This window comes from Oryctolagus cuniculus, chromosome X, assembly GCF_964237555.1.
Source record: "Oryctolagus cuniculus chromosome X, mOryCun1.1, whole genome shotgun sequence".
Taxonomy (NCBI): domain Eukaryota; kingdom Metazoa; phylum Chordata; class Mammalia; order Lagomorpha; family Leporidae; genus Oryctolagus; species Oryctolagus cuniculus.
Window position 1 is genome coordinate 49915678 of NC_091453.1, and position 14543 is coordinate 49930220.

Sequence of the window (14543 nt, forward strand, 5' to 3'; positions counted from 1 at the left end):
CCTTGAGTGGGGAGGCAGAGGCCAGGAAGCCAACAGGAGGAGCTGCAGGTTGGCTCCAGAGCACAGTCATGAGTCACTTAACACGACTGCATTCTGGTGGGAAAGGCAGAGGGACTGGAATATGACATAGGAAGGCTGAAATTGTTCTGGAAGGCTAGAGAAGAGGAAAAGGGGACGAGCTGGTGGACGTGATTAACCACACTGTTGAGAATAGCGCCTCTGAGGAAAGACTCTGGGAAGCCTTTGAAAACGTGATGGGTGGCTTAATGTCTTTTAGTGTATGAGGGCTATGGTGGATCTGACGGTAACTATTCTTTTCTATCTACACAAAGAAGAGAATAAGAGTTGAAACAGCCACAGGAGGGATTTCAGTTAAATATACCAAAGAACTTCCTAACAGGGAGCCGTGAGGGGTGATAAACATTGCAACATGTTACCCAGGGAGCTTGCAGAATTTCCTTTCCCAGAGATTGTTAAAAATAGGGTTTGGAGAGGTCAGCTGAGAAAGCAAAACCTGCTGCCTCCTCCTTAGGGTTCTATCTTCTCTGCATCCCCTACTTTCCTGTTTCTCAATTTCTCTCTCCCTCTCTCCCTCCCCCTCCGGCTCCTCCCTCCCTCCCCATCTCCCCATCTCCCCATCTCCAAAACACCAAAACCCTTCCCAGTTCCTCATTCCCCACTCCTACTGCCCCACTCCAACCTTTATTCCATGTGTATCCTAAATCCTGCAGCAACCTTCCCGGGGCTGCTGTTGTTTCTAAGGTCAGGCTGTCTGGCTTCCTCTTGTTAGCTACATCAAGTCCACCGAACTGGACAGTAAACATGAAAGTCCCACACTCTTCAACAATAGCCCAATTCTAAAAAGAATCACAGAGTGACCCTTAGGTCGAATTGCTTGGGAGTTCTCATCCTTTGCACGCAGCTGAAATGTAACCTTCGTTTTGAAGTCTTCCCTGGCCTCTTCAGCATTTGGTCTCTGCCAGTAATGTAGCACTTCCACGATCCTTCCTCCCTAGACTGAGCTCTCTGAGAGCCATTTGTGTCTATACCCTCAGGTGGAACTCTACAACTGCATATTCACAAAAGGATGTGGGGACAGGGGAGCAGGGGCGGGGGTGATAAAGTGTCTAGCCCACTAGCAGGAATCCCCAGAGGTATGACTGTGTTGTTGGAAGTCTGTTGGCAACAAATAATTACAAATGTAACATTGACTCTTGTTTTTCAGGAAAGAAGGCAGGGCCACCTGGGCCCAATGGCCCTCCAGGACCACCGGGACCTCCAGGGCCCCAGGGGCCCCCAGGAATTCCAGGAATTCCTGGGATTCCAGGGACAACTGTTATGGGACCACCCGGTCCTCCAGGTCCTCCTGGTCCTCAAGGACCCCCTGGTGTCCAGGGACCCTCTGGTGAGTTCTTCTATCTCTCCACTCCCTAGGCACCTTACAAGTACTTTAGGAGAGCAGGAGTGGGCGATCCTGAAAGCAGTTGTAAACAGTGGTAAAAGGGTTGGCATGCCATAAGAAAAGCAGGTCTCCTAGCTCAATGTGGAGCTAGCAATCGGACAAACCAGAAGGGCCTGGCTTGCTCTAACTTCTTATTTGTACCAGTCTGTGAAGGACAGCCCACGTGTTATTGCCCTATCTCAACCCTTCCCTCACAAGCCCTTCCTGACTATAGGCCTCCCTCTAGTGAGCCAGAGACAGAGGTCCTGATGGTTCCTGCAGGGGATAGATTTGGTCTGTTCTGATTCCCAGCATCTAGCCACACATGCTGATGTTTTCATGGAAATAGGCTACGGGGAGGAATTTGAGAACTGGAAAAAATGACAAACCCTAGGATAGTTTCAGCCCATGAACTCTGAAATGACTTTCCTGTTGAGGTAGACCAATGGTTCCTGACATGTGGATGATGCAAATCCAGGCACCAAGGCTATCCCCTCCAGGAACCAAGTGCTTCTTGCATTGCATCCTTAGCCCCCCGCCATACTGCCCTTCAAGTATGATTTTATCCCTTTATATCTTTCTCCTTGGGTCCAGAAGGGCATCCAAAACATATAGATACAGATCCAGAAATGCCTAATTGGAGTTGACAAGAATCAGACTGTATGCACTTAGGTGACTTATTGTCTTTCTCTGGCTGCTGTCCTGTATCTTAGGGCTTTAAATAAATGGACTCAATTTCTAAGATTTAGTTATTTATTTTTAAAGTCAAAGTGAGAGAGAGAGAGAAATTGGTTCCACTGGTTCACTCCCCAGATGGCCGATAGGCCAGGCTGAAGCCAGGAGCCAGAAGCTTCATATGGCTCTGCCTCATGGGTGGCAGGGCCCCAAGTACTTAGGCCCATCCGATGCTTTCCCAGGCCATTATCAGGGAGCTGGATCAGAAGTGAAGCAGCCAGGACTCGAACTGGCGCCCATATGGGATGTTGGCATTGCAGGCTGCAGCTTTACCTGCTATGCCACAGCACATCTGGAGCCATTGCCGGCTCCAGAAATGGACTCTACAGCTGATTTCTTGAGGTCCAAGAATTCTGCAGCAGGATTCAGATTCTTTCACTGGTAATTCAAATAGTGCCAAGTGTTACCATGGCCACAGGAAACAAGAGTTTCGGGATTTTTTTAATCCAATCATTCCACAAATATTAATTGAGCACTTTCTGTGTACAAAGAGCTCTATTGATAAGCAGTCTCTGTTCTCATAGAGCATATATCCTAGAGGAGGAGAGAGACCATGAAAGAAATGAGATATTCACAAATGGCAGCGGACTCTATGAAGAAAATTAAGAGCATGGAAACAAAAGGCTAGAGAAACAAGTGCTGTTTTCCCAGGGGCACACGGTGATGGGAATGCCCTCTTATTACTCTCCATAAGGGCTCAGTGGAGTTTGCATGGGTGGGTATCCGCAAGAGGCCAGTTTCCTTGCTGGATGCTGGGTCCATTAAAGATGAAGGTCAGGGACAGGAAAGAGAAGGAAGGGTCTCCTCTCCCATCCCAGGGCCCTGCACTGCACTCTGACTCTCCCTCCAGCTCTACACCCTGGAAAATGAAGCTCAGACAGGGATGGCTGCAGACAGCAGGGCTCACTACCATGGCTGCTGAGCTGGGAAGAAAAGGAAGTAGAAAGCCGCCCTCTGATTGTTCTGTCCTCTTTTGCAGGTGCTGCTGATAAAGCTGGAACTCGAGAAAACCAGGTTGGCTGGGGATTGCTGTCTTTGGGAGGAGGGAAGGCCACAGGCTAGAGCTACTATTTTTTAAGATTTATTTTATTTATTTGAAAGGCAGAATTACAGAGAGAGAGAGAGAGAGATATCTGCCATCTGCTGGTTCACTCCCCAAGTGGCCTCAACGGCTGGATCTGGGCCAAGCTGAAGCCAGGAGCCAGGAGCTTTCTCCAAATCTCCTAAGTGGGTGCAGGGGCCCAAACACTTGGGCCATCCTCTGCTGCTATTTTTTTCCCCAGGACATCAGCAGGGAGCTGGATTAGAAGTAGAGCAGCTTGGCATTGCAGGCTGCAGCTTAACCCACTGCACCACTAAGCACTGCAACTCTGGCACCTACAGCCACTTTTAAATTAGGTCCCTATTAAGTTTCCCGAAGCGTTTTATTTTGTTGGGACACCAGGGAGGTCCTGAGGTTTTTCACTCACAGTCCCCCTCTCTCCTCCTTGTGAATAGAAAAACTTCACCCCTGGGTTTGCCGGTAGCTAAGGGGACCCAGTCTTACCAGGACCATTTATTTTATTCTCATTTCATAGGAAACCGAGGTTCAACACAGCCCAGCTCAGCAATTTCAGCTGAAAGGAGCTGCCAGTCAGGCCCATTCACCTGCGCCCGAGACTCCCCAAGCACCCCAGACACCTTGTCAGGCACTCAGACAGCCTGAGATCTGGAGCTGAGAGGTTTAAGAGGATGTCCTTGAGAAACAGCCAACCACAGCTCCAGGCCAAGGCCAGCCTGGGCTTCTGCCTGAATGGCCTGAAGGGCTCCTCCCTAGTCCCTGAGCTTCCTTATCTGTCTCTCTTGGCAGATTCTGCTGCCTGGCCTGTCTCCTCTCAGCCTTCCCTCACTTACAGCTGCTTGGCCACAGTGAGAAATCCACACAGCTGCACAGCGCTGGATGGCTGGCACGGCAATCTCACACCCATCACCTCATTTGATCTGCAGACAGCCCTGTGAGGGAGGCCAGACAGAGATTGTCATAATCCCCATTTTACAATGGGGAAACGAGGCTCAGAGGCATTCTATGAGGTCACGGAGCTAGGAAGTGGCAGAGCTACAAAATAATATTACCCTTGAGCAGGAATGGAGTTCCTGACATCCCAAGGGAGGGGAGAGGGGTAAGCCTTGGGATACGAAAGGAGACTAGAGACCGGGGGTGGACACTTGGGAGCCTGTGGTTGAGCAAGCTGCCAGCACTCACGGTCACTATCCTCTGTCCTTCTCATCCTCCCAGCCAGCTGTGGTGCATCTACAGGGCCAGGGGTCGGCAATCCAAGTCAAGAATGGTAAGAATCAAAGTAGGCTCTCCTTAAATGGAGCTCCCCCTACCCCCACCCCACCCCCCACCCCAGCCTCCGAATGTTCAGCCAGCCTAGTTCCTCCCAGGCCCCTGAGGTACCCTTGGCACAGAGGAGCATTCTTTACTCCATCATGCCCTCTACTGGCAGTCCTGAGTAACTGCTTCCACCAAGAACAGTTGCTCCAGTTGAGACTCACTGATGAGGACTCTGAAAGGGATTTGAGACATCACCAACCCCGGGGGATTCTTGTGGGATGGAGCTTATGTCAGAGTCACCATGGAGATGTGTGTAGTTGGATAAACAGCCTCAACACAAATTAGATAAGGTAAAACTACATAAACTTACATTCTTCTTGTCTGATGGAACTATACAGAAAATGGGTGGGTGAGGTATCTTTCTCCGGGAGGGGGGGAGGGAGCAAGTTAGAAGCTCCAAGGAATATGAGATGCTAGTTGTCTAACAGAGGGGAGAATGTGTTCAACGAGATGGAGCAACACTGATTTAATGTAGTTGCTGCATTTAAGAGATGGGGAAACTGAGACCCTAAGAGATTAGATGATACCAGGGTCAATCATGCTGCCTTCCATGTGTGTGTGGCACTGGAGAGTTGCCAGCATGCTTTCCTTGCCCTTGACTTCATTCGGCCCTCACAACCTTACCTACGAGGTAGGTAAGACACAGAGACAGAAACTGGACCTCAGAGAGGCTAGCGAACTGGCCTACAATTCATAGTTAAGTTCAAAACTATCTTTCTGATTCTCTCCTCTGTTCTGTGCTACTTCAGCCACGTGTATGGACACTCCGCTGAAGGATTGAGTTCACTTTCTTCCCCAAAGGGACATGAACATTCATTACAGAACAGGGCTTTGAAATAATGTCCAGTCCCCAGGGTGCACAGAGCCTAAAATGCATGAACCTTAGGAAGTGGCATGCTAGCCAAGATGCCAGATGCTTGCAGAGCTGGGAGGGAAAGGGGGAGGAACTGTAACTGTGGAAATGGTACATGGAGGCTAAGAAACCTGCTAGAGGATTTCAGCCTCTAAGAACCCAGTCAGCCCTGGACTGGTTATGCCGTGTTTCCTCGCCTAGCCACTCCCCCTGACTGCCACCTGCATGGCTGACTTAACAGCCTTCAAAGTGGAAATAGGAACAGAACCAAAACCCAAGAAGCAAGTCCCGCTGGGGACCAGGTGCCCTAGGCCCCAGGGCCCTGGATGGGCCCTGATCACCATCTGTCCAGAGAGGCCCAGGATAGGCAGGAAATAGGTTTGTTTGGGCGTCGGGATGGGTGGCCTCAGTGTTTATTCTTGAGGCAGCAACTACTGATTTTGCTCCCCACTCTCCCACAGCAAGCGCATGTGCAGCCCCTGTGGGCCAGTCGCCAGTGGTAGTATGTGCTGACCTTTAGTTCCAGCAGAAGCAGCAGCGAGGGGAGGCAGGAGGAGGAGGAAGGCCTGCAGAGCAGCTCTTTGAAGCGCCACAGTCCAGGCATCTCCTCCTCGCTCCTATGCCATCTACTGACCACCTCGAGGAGAGATGCCCATTGTGTCTAGAAACCACTATTTCCTCACACCTCGGAGAGACAGGCCTCCTGGAGCTAGCCAAGGATACATATGCCAAATATAATTTCTTGGGCAAAGAAAGAATGGCTTAGAGGGCTTGGACTCCTTCCTCGTGTAATGAAAAGGAACATCCCTCTTTCTGCAGGACAAAAAGGAAAGTTCGTCTCCACCCTTATGTCCTTGCTCCCACTGTCAAACCAAAGCAGTGTGACTGTCCCCCCACCCCCTGACTGGGGTGAGACAAAGAGGCAGGTGCTTTGCCAAGGGTACCTCGGCTCCCAGACACTCTCCACTATCCTCTTGGTGTGTCCTAGTACAGCCTGGTGGTCCATCCCGTGCCCTCATAAAGAGCCCTCTCACCTAAGGGACATTGTTAGTGATGATCACTAGCTCTGGCTGCCATGGAGTCTGAATTACCCCTGCTCCCGAAGGTTCTCCAGACAGTTCATTGGGCTGAATGATTTTACTGGGGAAAGCCCGTGGAGGCTTCCCAGAAAGGAACAGGTGAAGGAACCATAACAAGGAATCCTTTAAGGAAAAGGAGAAAAACCATGAAACTTTGAGACAGAAGAGGGATTAAGGAGCTATGGCTGGGAAAGTAAAATTGAATAGTAAGACTTAGCCTGCCACTCAGTGTCTGAATTTTGCCTGTGCAGGCCCCATAATAACAAAGAAAATAGGGCAGTGGTACCCATTCTCCTCTCACACACCTGCCACCCCAACAAATTCCAGCTAGAAGTGTTGGTTAAAGACCCTTGCAGATGGAGGGATCAAGAAAAGAGGGATGAAGACGATACCAGGAGCCCTGAAGCAGGCCCGGCAGCCACTTTACCTCACCTGCTTCCAAGTTCCCTTCGTAAAGCTTGGCCTTTTGGGCTATCCTGGTTGCGTGGGATAGGGGTGGAGGTTGGGTACTGCTTGGTGATTCTTATTTTTGTTGCCCAACTTATTCTGACATATACTGAGTGACTGCCTTTCTCTCATACTGAGATCTTTCAGGTGGAGTGCTCAATGACTGGTCTCGCATCACTATGAACCCCAAGGTGTTTAAGCTACATCCCCGCAGCGGGGAGCTGGAGGTACTGGTGGACGGCACCTACTTCATCTATAGTCAGGTAGAAGTGAGTACGGTCTTAGGCCTAACTCTTCTTATATCCAGAATGCAGATCCGGTGCAGGCCACATAGGGGCAGTGTGGAGCCAGCCAAGACCAGCCAATGGCTAACTTCCTGCTTTGATGGGTGGGGGACTGAGGTCACTGGGAGAGGTGTGAAAGAGGGGGGAGGTGGGAGGGCTTTGGTTTTTTTTTTTTTTTTCATAGCCAAATATCACTGAAAAATGGAAAACTGAAAACATCACCCCCCACCAGGCACAGGGCCCCAGGCCCTTATTTCCCCTCTTAGCTGTTTGTTTCTACAGCCATGCTTGAACTTGGCTTCAGCATATTCCTTGAAAGTCAGTTTCAGCGCTGCTGACTCCCCCTTCCCCCAACTCTGCTAGCTTGGGGCACCATAATGAAATAGTACTCTTGTGAAATTTCTCTCCACCTCAAAATGATTTCTGACTGTCTTTCCTTTCTCTTTCTCCCATTTATTTCTCTGTCTTTGTTTCTCTCACATTCCTGCCTCCTTCCTGCTGTCCTTCTCCCAGCCCTTGCTCCCTCCACTTTTGTTCTTTCCCGGCCCTGGGCCCACTCCCCAGGTTTGCCAGTGTCTGTCTACTTCCATCCCCCAATGTTTGCCTCTAACTGGGGTGGCTCCTCAGAGCTAGATGTAGATGAGCCTTGAGGTAGGGGCTTCTGTACGGTGGGCAACAAGCAGGTGCATTGGACAGAAGGACCACAAAGCCAACAGATGGGTATCACAGGACAGTGGCCAGAGATAGGTGGGTTAACAAACATTTGCTGGGCACACGGAGCATGGTGGCATCGCTGGGGTCCTGAATCAAGAGGTTCAATGGCCCCTTGAATACAGTGCTCTCACCTGAAGAGACCACTGAGGGAGCGACCTTTCATAAAGTGAGGAATGATGGTCCCCACCCCCATGGGGCACAGGATATCACCCCAACATCCTATAAGCTAAGCTCCATTTGGTGATGGAGGCCATCAGAGGCTAGAGTGGGGTGGGTGGGTAAGGGCAGGCAAAGATGGAACAATTAATTTTCTGGGACTGGGAAAACCCGCTCACTATGCCAGGCCCCATTGGGCATAGGTTAGTGCTTCCTTCGGGTCGCCAAGCACAGTCAGGGGCCTCGGTTCCGCCCTTTCAAATTCTCTGTCTCATTCATAGTGGCTAGGTCTCCACCTCTCTGGATGTGTTTCCTCAAGCATCAGACAAGAGGGGCGAGGGGCCCCGAGCCTCTGTGAGAAGCTCAGCGCCCGGGGAGGGGCTCTGCAGGCTGAGTGAGACCCCAAAGTTACAGAGCTGAGGAAATGGGCACCTGTTGCCGTGGCCCCTTTGGGGGAATCGATGACTTCTGTGTTGATCCCCAGCTAGTCTTTGGGGCTTGAAATGGGAAGTTAGTTTGCATCTGGAGCACTGATTGAGTGCCTACTGTATGCCGAGCACTGTGCTTCATGCCAGAGCTGGGGCAAGAGGAGGGGAGGTAACGGGGTGAAGAAGGCATGGTTCTTGTCCCCACAGGGTTTGTGACAGGCGTGCTGTCGTAAGAAAGATCTGCTGAGCCACCTGAGCCCCATGGAGTGTGGGAAGGGATGGCACATAAGCTGTCACCCTGCCATGGCTGTCGGCCAACTAGCACACCTTCAGGTGGCACCGCCCCCTCCACGAGGTATTCTGGCAGATCATCGCAGAAGGTTCTGACTGCTCGCCACAAGGGAAGGCCCCACCCTCTTTCCTCTCTTCCCCAATCCCTTCTCGTTGCCTCTCACCCAGGTATACTACATCAACTTCACTGACTTTGCCAGCTATGAGGTGGTGGTGGACGAGAAGCCCTTCCTGCAGTGCACCCGTAGCATCGAGACGGGCAAGACCAACTACAACACTTGCTATACGGCGGGCGTCTGCCTCCTCAAGGCCCGGCAGAAGATTGCCGTGAAGATGGTGCACGCCGACATCTCTATCAATATGAGCAAGCACACCACCTTCTTTGGGGCCATCAGGCTGGGCGAAGCCCCTGCCTCGTAGATTGTCCCCCAATCTTGCCCCTGCCCATGCCCCTGGCCCAGGTTTGGGAGCCGGGACTCCCAGAACCTCTAAGTGCTGCTGTGGTGTTGCAGCCACAGAGAGAAGTGCCCCAGTGCTATTTATTCCCCCAGTGACTCCAGGATGACAAGGCCTGCTTGACTTTCCAGAATGGGTCGGTGGTCGGAGCCCCAGGGTTTCCAGAAAGCAGAACCTTCTTCTTTGGCTCCATGTTGAATGGCTTGTATGGCACGACTCTTCCGCCCTAAGGTCCCTGTTGTCAGATTTGTCATTTGTTGCACTAAAATGAGGATTGCGGGCAGCAGGCCAGAGAAAGCAAATGCATGCTCCAGACTCTGTCCGGGGTGACCATCTGACCCTAAAGGGGCTCATGCTCCTCCCCTGGCAGGGGATGGGGGTGGGGTGGCATGGGAAGCCAGTGCTGTAGCCTAAAGGGAGAGGGCCTGGGAGGGGGAAGGCAGGTGCTTGTGGCAGAGATGGAGGGAGAAGCCTGCCAAGGGGACATCTTCCATAGTGGGAGCGGTTTTTGCTGCTCCACTTCGTGGCCTGCAAGAGAGCCGAAGAGCGCTAACCCCTCAGGCTGAGAGCCACACTGTGACAGCCTTGATGGGCTCTGGAGACCAGCGGTCTCCCCTGCCTTGGGGCAGTTGCAAGGAAGGGCTACAAACCCGTCTGCCTGAGCGCCCGAGTGCCCGAGTCGGTACTGGGGGCCATGTGTCTCTCACTTTGTTTACAGCTGGGCACCACACTCAGAAAACTCCACGGGGTCCCCTCCCCAGCCTCACTAGAACTCCTGTCTTTCTCCACAGAGCCTACCTCTGTCTGAGACAGGTGCCTAATCCAGGACCTGTGCTCATGTGAGTCTGGGATAGTCTTTAGCTTCCCTGGGCACAAAGCGAATTTTCCATTTACTAAGCAGTACAAATATTCATCGAATCCTAATGGATTTGTATCTGCTGGTGGAGGAAGGGTTGGACGGGAGGGCAACCCCCACCCCCTGCCGCCGCCACCACCGTGGCCACCTCCCGACATCCCCTTCAAGTTCTGATATCTGTGAGTCTTAACAGGCGCTTGCCATGAGAGCCTTCTAAACTCCCAAGCCTCAGACTGAGCATCAGCAAGGAGGAGCCTAGCAAAGGGCAAAGGGTTTTGTTCCAGTTTGCCGCAGCCCAAATGGTTATTAAACCAGGTGTTATCTGAAAGGACAGCAGCGGATGCCCTGCTGCCCCAGTCCTTTCTTCACTCTAGCCTGGGAGAAGCAGGGCTCTCTGCCCTTTCGTCGAGGTCCAGAGGCACCGGCACCGGGTTCCCTGCTGGGATACTATGGTAGGGTCATTCAAGGGCCTGTATTTCTAACTGTCAGGGCCCAGCCTGGCTTCTGAGTGTTAGGTCCAGCCCCAAGCTTAGAAGGCCAGCCTTGTCTACTTCACTCGGCTTTGCCCCCTGAAACATATTTCCTTTTGAAATGTGTGTCCTTTTAAAGTGATGAGGAAGAAGTTCCTTCGGGCAGCTGAAACCCACCAAGAATAGCAGGGACTTCTTTCTCAGTTGTGCCTTCCCTTTCTAAGCAACCACACTGCTTGGCCCTTGGCCCTTGGAGGGTCAGGAAAAGGGGTCGGGGCATCGTGGGGCTGGACCCCTGCTGTATTTTGGGTGCCAGTGTGAGTCTTGGAACCCAAAGCGAGGCAGATTTTAGGCATGTGTGGGACTCCCCCCCAACTCCTAAATAAGTTGCCTAGGACACTCTGCAGTTGTCACAGGAACCAACCGAGAACCTCTGGCTTAAAGTCGGAAAAGTACTTTCCCTTTTATTATCTGCTTTGAGGAAGGCAGGGCAGCTGATATGACACAGGTCGTGTTTGGGTGGAGGCTCAGAGAGGGTAAGTGCTTTGGCCAACAGCTCGCCCAGGTTCAGTCACAGCAGGGCGTGGCGTTTGAGATCCACAGAGAACCAGTAAAAGTGAAAGGAAAAAAAGGGAAAGTGAAATTCTTGAGGGTCCCAGAGAGGAACCCAGAGGCGCTCGTTTTCATTCGAGGGGAATATTCCGGGGCACCCACAGAACTGGTAGGCCTCACGTTCTTTCATGCATCTGATGAGCCAAGCAGCCATCCTGTGCGAGCCCCGACTATGGGCAAGGTCCCCCTTTCGTTACCGGAGCTGGCCACCTCCACCAGCTGCTAAATATTAAATAAGCTAAACGCTTGTCCCTGCCTACCGCACGGCAGATGCCTCGACTCTGGCAGGGTCTCCCGGGGTCGGAGGGAAGGCCTGAGAGAGGCCTTTGGCTGTAACTGCCCCAGACATGCAGGTGATCACAGAGGAGAAACCGGTTCCCACCAGGCCCCTCATCAACTCCCAACCCTGGAGGAAGAAGGCTGGATGGTGAGGGAAGCAAACTGTAGCTGGGGAACTGCCTTGCCGCAAAGTCGTTGCCCAAGTGGGTGAAGCAATTTACTGCTGGGCGCGTGTGGGAGTAGATTTACTACTTGGAATTAGGTTGATGTGGGTTTACCAGAGGGCCACGCTAGCGTGGAGAATAGGCCGCGGACATCTGTGGGCAAGCAGAGTGACAGGTCTGTAGGCGAATTGCAAGGCAGGGGCCTCTGCCAGCTGCCCGGGCGCCGATAGCCAAGCGGGCACAAACAGCAGCTGTCAGAGGCTGCCGGGCTCCTGGCTGCCTGGAAAATGCACTCTGTGCCTTCTTCTCCCCTTCATCCATCCTGAGCCAAATGTCTTTTGTTGAACAGGAAAGGGCTGGGAACCCTCCAGGGAAACAAAGACTTCTATCCGCCTGTGTTTTACATAACTTCTGGTGGATGCGAATAGATTCAGAGAAACTGAGAGCTAAGAGCCCTTCAGCGAGAATCTGGTCCAACCTCAATTCCACCCTGTATTACTCTGGTGGAAACGGAGGCCCACTGAGGGCAGGTGACCCCGCCCAAGTGGGGGTGACCAAGGCCTGACCTCCAGACTCAGCAGAGTGAGGGGTAGAGCAGTCCCTTCTTTCTTCCACCCGCAGACTCAAGGCTGGGAGCACTCTGGCCCCTGTAGGAGCCTGCCCAGACAGGAAGAGAGAAACTACAGCCTTCATCGGAACTCTTCCTCCCCTCAGGGCACTCGCCCAGCTCCTGCCTCTGGCCTGCAAGGCTCCAGAATGGCCCCACCCCTGCCTCAGGCCTCCCTAGGCCATGCAGCACAAAGAAGGAACCTGACTTTTTTTCTTTTAGCCCATTTCAGGGCTCTCTCCAGGAGGGGTTGCGGTGTGTCCTTTCTTTATCCAGAAAGCTTCCCGCTGGGATTGGGGGTGGGGGATGGAGAGTGGGCCTTGTTGTGAGAATGGCCTGGAGCAGGGCCAATGCTGCTTTTGGGGGTCAGCATCCAGTGTGAGATACTGTGTATATAAACTATATATAATGTATATAAACTGGGATGTAAGTTTGTGTAAATTAATGGTTTATTCTTTGCAAATAAAAGCGCTTTTTCCCTCCCTTGTTCTTGAAACTGGCTTAAGTACTTGCTGCATGTTAGGTGCTTTTTGGCACATTGTGATCATTGACATCTAGCCTTCATGTTGGGACAGTCACATCTCTTTTTAAGAAAAAAAAGCAGTGTGTATGTGTGTGTATGAAACCTCTAAGTCTGAAGTGAATGTGGCAACATGTTAAATATTGTTGGCATTTTATAGCTAAAAAACGGGCCGGCACTGTGGTGTAGCGGGTAAAGCCGTCACCTGCAGTGTCGGCATCCCATATGGGCACCGGTTCGAGTCCCAGCTGCTCCACTTTCAATCCAGCTCTCTACTATGGCCTGGGAAAGCAGTAGAAGATGGCCTAAGTCCTTGGGCCCCTGCACCTGCATGGGAGACCCAGAGGAAGCTCCTGGCTTCAGATCGGCGCAGCTCCGGCCATTGCGGCAAACTGGGGAATAAACCAGTGGATGGAAGACCCTTCTCTACTTCTCTCTGCCTCTCCTTCTCTGTGTAAATTCGACTTTCAAATAAATAAGTAAATAAATCTTTCCAAAAACCCTAAAAAACAAAACTCCAAACTTGTAAAAGAAATGAAAAAAAAAAAAAACTTAAGTAGCTCTCATTCAAGGTCACCCAACTCATAAATGTGTCCACCTGGTCTGATTCCCAGACTGGAGACCGGACGTCCTACCCTGCTGCTTCCACACCTGGGCCCCAAGCTGAGTGGAGAAGTCTCACGGAGGCAGCACTAAGGAAGATGTACACTCTCAGGAAGAAGCCCTCAGAGTAGCTCAAGAGAGTTCTGGGCACTTTACCCAGCAGCCTTTGCCCCTGTGTATAGGTTGGAGGATGAAACACGTCAGTAACAGAGTGCACACACAGTGGCCCTTGACAAATCTGTAGCAGCTACGGGTGCATGGGCTGGATGTTGGAGCCAGGCTCGTCCTCTGGCTGCCTTAGTGGGTTTATTTATTTTTTATTTTTAAGGAAACCAGTCACAAGACACCTGGAATCTGTTTCCAACTCCCTTATGGGAGCTCATGGGAAATGTGATCTCTGGCAGAAGAGACCGCAGGAAAGTGGAAGCATGGCTCTGCCCCCTGTGTACAAACCTTCCCATGAAAAGCTACCCAGGGCAGAGGCAGCAGAACGTGCTGTGATAAACACACAAGCTGTTCTAGATCAAGCTGACAGACTGGACGCCGGGAAATCACTGGACTCAAATGGCACTGACCCAAGAGAGATGGAACAAGGGGGCTGTGGGCCAAATCATGTAACCTGTCACTGCAACAACCATTATGCCAAGAGTTGGAGAGGCTTGCTATTCCAAAGAAGAGTCCTCTCTGACGGCTGGTCGCCAGGCACCTCGCTTCCCTCCCAAGACGACTGGCTGACTCTCAAACGAAGGGCAGAGGTAGAGGGCCGGGCAAGTAGAGGCAAGTTGCTGGAGGAAAGACGGGAGAAATCAGGTCCGAGGCTGACCCATTTCGTTACAGCTTTAGGAGGCGGAAACAGAACATGGACTACAGGGTAGCAATCACTGAAACTTTCAACACAAAATTCTCCACTGTCAAAACTTTCTCTTAGGCACTGAGAAGCCATGAGAGTCGGGGCAGTGTTTGCTCAATGGGTGATATGCTTAAAGGAGCAAAACTGTACGGAGCTCCCCAACTGACAAACTTGCCATCACATCCCGTGTCATTCAATCTTCCCAAAGGCCTCTGAGATGAACAGGGAGGGGTTGTCAGTTCCATGTGGCCAGATGCGGAAGGGGTCTCGAGGCCAGGAGATGGGCTGTGTGAGAGCTGCAGGAGAGACATGCACAGGCAA

At 51.8% G+C, this 14543-nt stretch overlaps 1 protein-coding gene across 6 annotated transcripts in view; it reads left to right on the plus strand.

The window, feature by feature from the left end:
* The window catches only part of EDA (ectodysplasin A), a 358022-nt gene extending 345277 nt beyond the window's left edge, over positions 1-12745 (plus strand). The window contains exons 4-8 of one of the 6 annotated variants that reach the window (XM_017349960.3): positions 1226-1405; positions 3156-3190; positions 4452-4503; positions 7071-7195; positions 7730-8967. In XM_017349960.3, the coding sequence (XP_017205449.1) occupies positions 1226-1405; positions 3156-3190; positions 4452-4503; positions 7071-7195; positions 7730-7849 (512 nt within the window). In that variant the 3' untranslated portion in view covers positions 7850-8967. The other 5 variants (XM_002720063.5, XM_008272738.4, XM_008272739.4 and 2 more) reach the window with 5 other exon arrangements.
* Positions 12746-14543: the final 1798 nt, after the last annotated feature.